The sequence below is a fragment of the Syngnathoides biaculeatus genome, chromosome 4 (genome assembly GCF_019802595.1).
Source record: "Syngnathoides biaculeatus isolate LvHL_M chromosome 4, ASM1980259v1, whole genome shotgun sequence".
NCBI classification, from domain to species: domain Eukaryota; kingdom Metazoa; phylum Chordata; class Actinopteri; order Syngnathiformes; family Syngnathidae; genus Syngnathoides; species Syngnathoides biaculeatus.
The window spans coordinates 13741676-13753968 of NC_084643.1; the positions used below are offsets into that span (position 1 = coordinate 13741676).

Sequence of the window (12293 nt, forward strand, 5' to 3'; positions counted from 1 at the left end):
ATGTCAATCAAATCAAATTTATGCATGAACTGTATTAGAGTAGATGCTAATGAGGGATTAGAGCGTGGAGGCCACCTATCTTTGAGACCGTTAAGAGCAATGTTAAAATCACCGCCCATTATTATCTTTGCGCTTGGATATTTAGAGAGGCAATATAGGAAACGAGATTCTAAAACTCCGAATAGGGTATCATTTTCACTTTTTGAATTGTATTCATATATGTTAACTAAGAAAATTATGGTATCATTGGTATTAATAATTATAATAAGAAAGTGACCTTTAGTATCAGCTTCACTGTGCAAGATTTTCCCATTGAAGGAATTATTTAAAACAGCTGTACCTGCTGCTCTTTCTGAACAATGAGATAACCAGATGTCATTGCCCCATTGGGTCTTCCAAAAAGTTGTATCGTTCTTAAGCGAGTGTGTCTCCTGAAAGAAAGAGAAATCAGTTTTTTGTTGTTTTGCAAATAAAAATAAAGCTTTCCTTTTAATGTTTTGTCTTAACCCCCTGACATTAAGAGAAACAACAGAGAAAGACAATGTAACAAAAAAAATATACTAAGAACAAGAACTATAGAAAGATAGTTTCAAGTAACGAAGAGAAAAAAAAATCTCTATCCCTGAGAATTTAAAAATGTACCTATTAACATATAAACCAGTGTTAAACATACCATCAATGAGGTAGAACATATAGAAGTTTAGCAACACTTAAACTTTTAATCCAGAAAAGAACAAGAAGTGGGAAGAGATAAAGGTCCAAAATTGTCCTTTGAATTTTAACGCTCCTCCCTTAAAACTTTAGCCATACTTGTGATAACGAGCCCTTGTATTGTCTGCTGTCTTCAGTATTCTACAACCTGTAAAGGCACTTCTGTTCCTCCTCATTCTTCTTCAATTTTCTTTGTCGATCATCCTGAGTGAAGTTGCGTTGAGTTCAGCGACCTTTTAACTGTGAGTGGATGCACCACTGGATGGGGTATTAGCCTGCAAACCATCACTATTCTCTGGGCGTGTTTTTTTTCCATCGATGATAACACGGGTGCCTGCAAAGTGAGCCTTTTTCCCATTTTTCCTTGCCGCTTCAATCATTGGCCACAGCTTGTTGCGTATTGCCTTGTCTTCAGCTGTTAGATCTTAAGTAAATCTCAGCTTGTGGTTTTTGAGGTATTCACTCTTTTTTGCCACTCTCCACAGAAGATCTCTTGTGGATCTGTTTGTGAAGCGGATGATGGTGGTTCTTGGCTGGTTTTGGGAACTCTGGTATTTCCCTAGGCGATGTGTAATGTCAATATTATCTGTAATTTTCTGCTGAGAACCAGGCAACATAGAACAGCAAATGTTGATAACTTTGGCCTTGATGTCTTCAGGGTTGTCTTCAGGGATGCCGTGAAGTCTGAGGTTCCATCTGCGAGTATAACGTTCTGCTTCATTAACCTTTTGCTGCAAGTCTGCAATCTGTTGTTCATATTTTACGCTAGCAGCCTGGACTTCCTTCATGTCAGATTTAAGAGATTCAACTTCAGAAAAAGCAAAATCAACTGATTTTTTAAGGGCATCAATGCTCACCACATTCTTAGTAATCATGCCTTCCAAGTTGTCGGCGCGCACATTGATTGCAGTGAGGATGCTAGCTTGTAGATCAGCTAAAGACATCTCTGCCTTTTGTTTTTTCTCTCTTGGTTTGACTGGAGTATCTGTGGCAGATGGTGGCAGAGGAACTAGATCATCATCACCATCGAGCTGGGTTTGCAGACCTGTGCAGTCATAGTCATGGTCCATATTGACCGAAGAAGGATGGGAAGAAGTCTTGGACGTAGCGTTAGCGGAGGAACTCCGAGCCTTGTTCACGTCAAGGGGCACGCCAAAAATCATTCCTTCTTGGTAGGCAACTCCTTTATTCTTGTCTTTGCGCTTTGTTCCTTTATCGCTTTGCATGGTCAAGTTTAGTAAAGTTCGGTACAGTCACTCCGTTGTTTCTTTAGATTAGCCTTGACTTGTTTTTAGCTTAGCTTAAGCTTAGCTGTTTATCGTCCGCCATGGGGAAAAATATCCTTTTATAAATTGTGGGACAAGCGTCCCAAAACTCCGGGAGGTTGTTTAAACACTGTTTGTAGACATTTATAGCCGCATAGTAAAACTCACATAGCAGGAGTAAGGGATAGAGATCCAAAAATGCTCAGCTGCGATAACAAGCGTCTGCCTCGGTCGCCATCTTGGTCGAACCTCGAGGATGGAGAAATGTCCATTTTCGCGCCATTAGGATACAGTCATTATTCACAGCAACATCATGCCACGGTGTTTACACTGCAAGCAGCCAGAAAGTGGGAACACCAATTGTCAACCTTTGGAGGTAAGGACTACACTTAATGCTCTAATAATATTAACGTTCAAATAGATACATTTACATTGTGATAGTTAATTAACTGCATGCACTTTGCTATGCATATGGCCGTTTGCGAAAATGCATGTTTTCTTCAGAAACCAAATATGGTTTCCTTGCAGGATTCAGGGATTATTGTGCCATGATTGAAGTGTGTTAAATAGAAACTATGATTTAATTGTGTTTGATGGGCTATGGATGGTCGTAGAGATGGATGCTTAAAGGTCAAGTGTCGTCAAATGAAGGATTTTTGGTATATTATTAATGAAAAAACCCACAGCCAATATGGTCCCATGTGTTTTTTCACCACAAAACATGATTTTGACGTATACAGCCTTTTGTAACTCCCACCATGAAAATCCTCAGGAATTTGTTGTCGAGAAGAAGCACGAAGTGACATAAAGGATAGTGGCCCCCCTGGTCTCGTTTGTTTCCATTAGTTTTACCTCCGCGAAGGTAGCTCATTGTTCCTTCGTGTTAGCCAAAATACCGGCTCATTGCATTGCTGGACATTGCTTGAACACTCGGGAGAATGGAATTACCCTTCATAAGTTTGAAAGAGACCCTGTTCGTTGTGATAAATGGATTGCACGGGTGCAGAGGACGAGAGCTTTGTGGGTTCCAAATAACAGGTAGGTGTGTATACAGCTACTAAAAAAAAATAGTTTAGCACGGATCACGTAATCGGTCTCTCTCATAATGTAACAAAAGATTCGCGTATGAAATGTGTCGGTGTGCGCGTCGCCCAGCTAACAATGTCTTGATAGTGTTCGTCGAGTACTGCGGCGACTTTGAACACACCCCTAAAAGCAACATAGCTAGGCTCCACCTCCTCCTTATATTCCACCACGGGCGCAGAACCTCAGCCCCACCGGTTGAGGCGCCGCGTTCGGCAGTCACAGCTTCTGCGAAGGCTGCGCGTCGGGCTTTGCGACGGGGGCAGCTCTGAAGAACCCAGCCGAGAATGCGTTACTCAGTCACGTGCCCGCATAAAGCGCCCCGGCTCGACTGTGACTAAAGCAGCACCACACGGCTCTGTCATATGCCACACCGGCTGGCTGCGATGAGCCGCGATGGCTCATCTCCGCCGCGGGAGTAGATCAGAGTGGATCGGCTATCATCTGAATATGGCTCGAAACAATCGTGTAATATTGCCCTAAGCTCGATACAATAGTGTAATATTGCTATTACTGGACATTGCTTGAACACTCTGGAGAATGGAATTACCCTTCATAAGTTTGAAAGAGACCCTGTTCATTGTGAAAGATAGATTGCACGGGTGCAGAGGACGAGAGCTTCGTGGGTTCCAAATAACAGGTAGGTGTGTACACAGCTCCAAAATAAAAAATTGTTTGGGGCGGACCACATAATCGGTCTCTCTCATAACGTAGCAAAAGATCCGCGTATGAAATGTGTTTATGTGCGCATACAGCTACTAAAAAAAATAATGGTGTGGGGCGGACCACGTAATTGATCTCTCTCATAACGTAACAAAAGATCCGTGTATGAAATGTGTCGATGTGCGCGTCGCCCAGCCAACAATGTCTCGATAGTGTTCGTCGAGTACTGCGGCAACTTTGAACTTACCCCTAAAAGCAACATAGGTAGGCTCCACCTCCTCCTTATATTCCACCACGGGCGCCGAAACTCAGCCACACCGGCTGAGGCGCCGCGTTCAGCGGTCACAGCTTCTGCGAAGGGTGCGCGTCGGGCTTTGCGATGGGGGCGGCTCTGAAGAACCCAGCCGAGAATGCGTTGCTCAGTCGTGTGCCCGCATAAAGCGCCCCGGCTCGACTGTGACTAAAGCAGCACGGGCCGGCTGCGATGAGCCGCGATGGCTCCTCTCCGCTGCGGGAGTGGATCGGATATCATCTGAATATGGCTTGAAACAATAGCGTAATATTGCCCTGAGGGCTCAAAACAATAGTGTAATATTGCCCTGGTAATTTCACTCGGTTGTGTGGTGTTGTCCTTTTCGAAAAGAACTTTGTGTCAGAAGGGATGTCGGAAAAATGCGAATATCTCTGTTGTTCGGCTTCCGTAGGAGCAGGCACTGCGCGTTTTCAACGGTGGAAGTGACGATGACGTCAAGGACAGATGACGCGACTAATATGGCGACCACTTGGATGTCGAGGGACACTCAATTGCGCAACTTTGTGCATGGATGACGCGCTCTCCGCTCACTTTTTTTTTTTTTTGTATAGCCATTGTAGTGAATACTGTTATATGAATTTTTATTACAATATCTATTTTAGAATGTTTATAGGGATGACACCTGGGCTTTAAACTTTACAGTTCTTCTGATTTACCCAAGGCTGAAAATTGAGTTCAATACTGTATTATATGAAAAAAGTTTTGTATTATCAAAAGTTCCATGAGGGTGACTATTGTAGAAAAAATTCCTGCCAAGCATATCAGACTCCTCACTCATCTTTACACTGGGGTAAGCATTGACCTAATTACTGAGCTCATAGCAACCTCCACCACCTTTCAGATATCCATCCACAGCAAATGTAAAGGAGTGTGTAAATCAAAACAACCTGTCATTAATCTGTGTTAATACATCATTGTGATATTTTTTTGTGATTACCAAACAGCCCTACTTTGATCTAAAGCATAGTTTGATAATTTTTTTTTTTTCGTTATGGATTCCCTAGTTTTAACTACACTGTATCGTATGGAGAGATCCTTTAAATACTTTGGTTTTCTCAGTTATATATGATGCAGCCCTATGGGGTACAAGCCAGTTCTATCAGTAGGTCGGTCCCAAGCCCGGATAAATGCAGAGGGTTGTGTCAGGAAGGGCATCCATCTTAAAACTTTGCCAGAAAAATATGAGCATTACAAAGAATCCCTGACCTGATCATTCGTGGCCCAGGTTCACTGCGCCCAGCCCTTGCACCGTTAATCTGCAAGGCGTCAGTGAAATTCAGCTAATGAGGGTGGAAGACAAAGAAGAGGAGGAAAGCAGATTCGTCGGAAGAAGAAGACGAATGCACAGATCCTACAACTAAGTGTAGGGACTTTAAATGTTGGGACTATGACAGGAAAAGCTCGGGAGCTGGTTGACATGATGATTCGGAGAAGTTGATATATTGTGCATCCAAGTGAGCAGGTGGAAAGGTAGTAAGGCCAGATATATAGGGGCAGGATTTAAATTACCGTAATTTCTCAAAAATAATGCAGAAATTTTTCCAATAATATTTTCAAAAAGTTAACAACGTGCATTATATTTAGGTATGGATGAAAAATAAAAATTACAAACACATTGTATAGTTGTTCACAGGTAGATGGTGTTAAAAAAGGTATACATATACATTTTGAAATGATATTTGATGTCTTATGTTACACATTCATATTTATTATGGTAATGTGCGCCCCCAACCTGAACTCTATGACCTCCTCAAGGAGCTTGCATTTTATGATCGTTAGCGTAGCATGTTTGTTGCTACTGCACCAAATATAAGAAAAGACTGCCTGTGAGTTTGTTCTAACTTAAACCAAGACAAAAAATGTCTACTAATACGGTGAGTTGTGCGGCTGCTTTTAAAATAAATCTGTCATCAGTCGTGACAATGACGCCGCCAACCAGGAAGGAACGCTGCAGTCCGAAACTACGATAGCTCGCCTCAATGGCTTCAGGTGGGTATAAAAACAACGTGACCTCAAACTACATAATACGAGCGTCATCGGCACATAAAAAAAAAAAAACGGGAGAGCGCACACAATTAAAATGGTTGCTTTTTTTTTTCCAATGTGCCCATTACCCTCGTTTCTACATAGTTTGAGCTCTCCTTATTTTGATAGCCGCCTGCCATAGGAAAGCTATGGCGTCAGGTGGACGAGAAATTGCGCTGCAGAACCAAAACTCTTGAGATTAAAGAAAATGTTCCCCCACAAACGCCATGGATGGCAAAGAGGATGACATGCTGTAGGAGCAAACTAGGATCACTGTTCATGATTTCAGGAGGCACCAGAACTAGACGAAGTGACCAAAGGATGGATATTTTTCAGATTGGAGATGAGCCAGATGTTGCTTTTGAAGTCTTGGCCAAGGATGTGTCATGTTGAGGATAAACTCCACAATGCACAAACGTTTTATGCACAAATATTTAATGCAAATTTTTTTCAGTCAAACAGTGTTAAATATTTATTGATACTGTAATATGTTATCAACGGTATTAATAAAATGTTATGCTATCATTGAGCATTTTTTTTAGTTGATTGAGGCATTGTGCTCTGACAATTACAGGGACCACGACAAGTGTGGCCTGTGGCCTGTCCGAGATTATATTACAACTACATCAGCACGTGCACAATGATTATTATGAATGATTGTTGCAAAGACAGTTTTTTTGGAAAACAATACAAGTACAAGTAGCTCTAAGCATCCCAGACAAAGTGAGCTGTGATTGGTGCAGATTGTAAAAGAGGCATGTTGGTGAAGGAAACAGGGGCGATGAAGAAGTGATGGGTAAGTACGGCATCAAGGAAAGAAACTTTGAGGGACAGATGCTGGTGGACTTTGCAAAAAGGATGGAAATGGCAGTAGTGAACACCTTTTTCCAGAAGAGGCAGGAACAATGGGTGACCTACAAGAGCGGAGGTAAAAGCACGCCTCACCCTACGATGTAATCTGAAGGAGGTTACTGACTGTAAAGTAGAAATAAGGGAGAGTGTAGCTCGACAGCATAGGATTATGGTGGGGAGGAAGATTAAGAAGACAAAGGTAGAGAAGAGAACCATATGGTGGAAGCTGAGAAAGGAAGACTATTGTGGAGCCTTTCAGAAAGAGGTGAGAGAGGCTCTCAGTAGACAGAGGGATCTCCTGGAATACTGGACTACTAACTGCAGCGAAGGTGATCGGAGGGACAGGCTATAGAGTACTTGGTGTATCTTCTGGTAGGAAAGGAGAGAAGGAAACTTGGTGGTGGAAACTCAAAATACAGGAAGTCTTACAAGGAAAGAGGTTAGCGAAGAAGTGATAAGACTGAGGAGAGGTGAAAGGAATACATTGTGATGTGACGTAGGACAACGGTAGAGGTGGTTAAGGCTAAACAAGGCCATACAGAGGGATAGAGATGGGAAGGATGTGGAGCAGGTACGGGTGATTAAGGATTGAGATGGAAATGTGTTGAATGGTGCCAGTAATGTGCTAAAATAGATGGAAAGAATACTTTGGGAAGTTGATGAACAAAGAAAATGAAAGAGAAGGAAGAGCAGTCGAGGCAAGTGTGATGGACCAGGAGGTGGCAATAATTAGTATGGGGGAAGTTAGGAATGTACTCAAGATTATGAAAAATGGAAAAGCAGTTGGTCCTGATGACATACCTGTGGAGATATTGAAGCAATTTGGAGAGGTGGCAGTGGAGTTTTTAACCAACTTATTCAACAGAATACTAGTGGGCGAGAAGATGCCTGATGAATTGAGGAAAAGTGTGGTAGTTCCCATTTTTTAAGAACAAAGGTGATGTGCAGACCTCTGGGAACTATGGACGAATAAAGTCGATGACCCTCACAATGAAGTTATGAGAAAGTGTCATGGTGAGCTAGACTCAGGACAGAAGTATCTGCAAGCAACAGTATGGTTTCATGCCTAGAAAGAGTACCACAAATGCATTATTACCCTTGAGGATTCTAGTATAAAGTACAAAGATCAGAAGGAGCTACAGTGTGTCTTTGTGGATTTAGAGAAAGCCCATGACAGAGTACCAAGAAATGAAGATGTTGAGGTTTTCTCTAGGAGTGAGCAGATTGGTTAGGATTAGAAATGAGCTTTTTTGAGGGACTGCCAAAGTTGGATGTTTTGAGACTTCAAGGTTGATGGATGTTGTGAGGAAACGCATGAGCGCAGTGGGTGTTCAAGAGGAAGATGCAGGAGATAAGCTTACATGGAAAAACAAAAGATGATGTGCTGTTGCGACCTCTAATGGGGCAAGCCGAAAGGAGAAGATGAAGATGTCTCAATTATATGAAAGACTCAAAATATAGGCTATCTGACAGATATATGTGAATTTATTAATCTTAATGTGAGAAATGTATGATTTTAATGTGAAGGATTGTGTTTTGACAAAAGGGACATTTTGAGCAATGCCTCTAGACCTTTTTGGGCCAACTACCGCCACAAAAAATACCATCATCATGACTATCTGTAAAATGCAGTCTCATAAAAACTAAGGCTGTGGTTTTCATCCCAAATTTTAATGTAATTAGGTCACAATAAAATTCTGCACAGTTTTGACAACAACACGGTGCTCAAAAATGGGAAAATAAAGAAAAGTACTTGAGTTTTCATTTGAAATGCATGGCAGTGCACATAAGTTAAATAGAAAGTGTACCTGTATCTGTAAAAACATATAATAAAAAAGAAGAAACAGATAAAATGTAAATGGAGCCCGCACACCACCAATGGTACTTATACCACGCTTTGAGAATCTCTAATTTTCCGAGTGTCTCTCAGAGTCCAAGTCATAGCTTTTTTTCTTTCCTAAAGGGTATGGAAAGTCTTCAATGCGCCTTTTGTTCATATTATACAGTTTTTTATGCTGAGTTGGAATCTGAAATCCGTTATAATGGAAACATTTTATTTTTTGATTATCGGGAAAAAAAATTGCACATTGCTGGATTCGCCGGAAAAGATGTTAAGCTCAACATCATGGCACTCTTCGACTCCAATGTGAGAACGGCGATTGATTTCCTAGTAATTCGAGTAATGAACATGATTCTGAAGGGTCCCACGAAGACTGTGAAGAATACGAGCTTTATAAAGGCGTTAAAGTTTGTCAGTTTGAGCCAGTTAGACAGCACAAACATTCGAAATAGCTGGCAATGAAGGTGCCAACCCAGCAGTCGGACGCAGCGAGGAGAACATGCTGGTTTTGGAAACAGGACTGGTAAGCATTTGTGAAATTGTTTTGTTTATTTATCCATAAACTGATAAATAGTCATGGCTTCGATATCCTGAATGGAAATACAAAGTTTTTGGTCTTGTTTTAAAATTATGCAATCTCCGTGTATTGAGTGAATACTATTGGTACGCGACAACTGTTTTGATTGTACAAGGCTTGTTTATTATTGCACCAAACACACAGAAGATGATAACATAGTCCACAGTCTAAGTTGTTATATTTTCACAAATGAGGAATGTTGTCACGTTAATTTGAGTGCATTAGCTGGTGATATCTTGCTTCACTATAAATGCAATTTCACGTGGTAAACTGATGCCATAACCAGACAGTACCCAGACCCATCCATCCCCATTTTAGGCACAATTTTCTCAAGATGTCATGAGCAAAACCGCAAAACTTTGTACTGAAAGTTGTAAACCGGTGTCTTGGGGATTTGTTCGGGTACTAAATTCTTAAAATACAAATGTAAATGTTGGGGATGGTTGTGTTTACTGGACTGATATGGTTCTTTGAGTTGTAGAAGTTTATGAATGTGAACAGATTTTTCTTTATTTTTTTATTATATCCACAGGGTTCAATGTAAATTTTGCATTCCTATGCAAACAACAGGAGCGTTTTTGCTGCCATGAGAGTCGACATATTCACCAGAAAATGGCAGATCATTCAGACCATCTGCTGCAGTGCATGATAGAGCACCCTGGAATTAATGCCAGCTGTCTGAACACATGGGTACTGGAGGTTGCCTATTTACATTTCAGGGAACAGTATTGGGAGTGACTGGATTTTCCACAGCACAGATAAGAGCTATTTTAAAATATATTATTTCTCCCAATCAGCCCAACTTTTTGCCATTTACATTCATCCATCCATCCATTTTCTTCATCGCTTATCCTCACAAAGGTTGCGGGAGTGCTGAGCCTATCCCAGCTGTACTCAAGCAGAAGAAACTGGAGATCCCAGAGAAAACGCACGCAGGCACGGGTAAAAACATAGAATTTCCACGCAGGTGAGGCCGGTATTGAACCCGGGTCCTCAGCACTGGGAGGCCAACGCTTTCCAGCAGCTCCACCGTGCAACCCCATTTACATTCAGATTTTTCAAAATAAAGAATTATATATTTTATTCTTCCTGCCAAAAGCAGCATTTGTCCAATCAATGCTTGTTCAAACAAAGTCCCATTCTGGAAAATTGTCATTTCAGTATATTTTCTCATTTTCAGGTTAATGCGACTTACTGCTTATAGACAGCTTGTGAGATGGTGTTGGGGAATTTTTGGCAGAAATAACTATGTGCCACTTCCATTCTGCTGTGTGTCAAAGATTTGTGACACCTTTCCTCATCCATAGGGCCAAGGTTACACAGGATTTAAATAGTGTACATCCTGATTTTTTTTTCTTGGTGTAAATGTTGATGTATATGTTTGTATATGAAGTAAATCAACACCACAGAACTAGAATCATAGCATTTTTATTGAATTATATGGTTATATTTTGAATAAATATGTTACATAACATTTACACAGAATTATTATTTGGTCTTTCAATAAGGGTACTTTGAGAACACCTGAGGTTGAAATAATTACTACAGTATACTATCTGCTGTCAACAAATCTTGACATACAGTGATGCTTCGGTTCTCAACCACAATTTGTTCCAGAAGGCTGGTTGAAAAGTGAAACGTTCAACATCCAAAGCGTATTTTCAGATTACAAGTAATGGAAAATTAAATAATGTGTTCCAAGCCCAAAAATAGTTTTTTAAAGCAGTTTTTTTTTAGCTTTTCCTGATAATAAACTGCATAGTAGAAATCCATGTGTAGTTTAAATACTTTATATAATTAAATCATTTCAGAAATACATAATTTTTTTTTGCTTAAATTGTATGCTTTAGTTGTAGAGTATGTGTGAATGAGAAAGGTGGAGGGGGAAGAGTGAGGCTACAGGGAGAAGAGATAGCGAGGGTGGAGGACTTTGATTTGTTTGATTGAAATCTTTTTATCCTCCTAAAATTCCAGATGATGTCCAAGAATTTCTTGTTTTGCGGAAAACACAAAGATGATTTGTTTGCTTTCTTTGGCGCTACAACTAAATGATTTTAGCAAATGACTGAATGAAAATTTCTAGGGGACATTAAATGTCAGTGTTATGTGCACCCTTACTCATTGTCCTGCAGGGGGCAGTGTTAGCCTCCACCCATCCATAAATTTTCTTAGCAACTTATCCTCACAGGGGTCGTAAGGAGTGCTAGAGCCTATCCTGGCTGTCAACGAGCAGGAGGCGAGATACACCCTTGACTGATTTCCAGCCAATTGGAGGGCACATTGAGACAAACAGCTACACTCACAATCACACTAATTTAGAGTGTCTAATTAATTTTGCATGATTTTGGGATGGGGGAGGAAACCGGAGTGCCCAGAGAAAACCCACACACGCGGGTCCGGGATCGCACCCAGGACCTCAGAACTGTGATGCCAACGCTTTCCAGCTCATTCACTGTGCCGCCCAGTGTGACCCTGACCACTGTTATTTGTATTGTAATTGTATTATCCGGGTTAGTTAATAAAGAGTTGTGAAGCACAGCGGCGAGTACGATCGTTATTTTCCAAACCGGAAATAAACATGGCTGGATAAAGCCAAATATAAGAAGTTCTCCAGGAACTGTTACAAAATCTCCCGCCGCAAGACACCGCGTTCAACAGATCTGAATACTTTCTCTACCCGCTGTATATACACAAACACACACGCACAGACACTCATTTTGATTATTTGTTTTACTGGAGTAAACATTTTTTTATTCACACAAAAATTATCGGGGCATATGTTTTCAGTTTAGGAGTGGTGATCATTTTGAAAAGCCAAAATATTATTTTGAACATGACATGAACTATTTAAGTTTCTGTCAAGAGAGCACGTCAGCAGTTGTGTGGATGAGACGGGAACAGGTTCGTCCAGTATCAGTGAGGAGGAGCGATCGTTGTGAGCACACGCCTCGAAACATCTTTTCA

At 41.0% G+C, this 12293-nt stretch overlaps 1 protein-coding gene across 4 annotated transcripts in view; it reads left to right on the top strand.

Moving 5' to 3' along the window:
• The window catches only part of oclnb (occludin b), a 77394-nt gene that overhangs the window by 5296 nt on the left and 59805 nt on the right, over positions 1-12293 (top strand). For 3 of the 4 annotated variants that reach the window (XM_061818326.1, XM_061818325.1, XM_061818327.1), the window contains exon 2: positions 1694-1883. In XM_061818326.1, coding sequence (XP_061674310.1) covers positions 1773-1883 — 111 coding nt within the window. In that variant the 5' untranslated portion in view covers positions 1694-1772. The remainder of the gene's footprint in view (positions 1-1693; positions 1884-12293) is intronic. The other variant, XM_061818324.1, reaches the window with a different exon arrangement.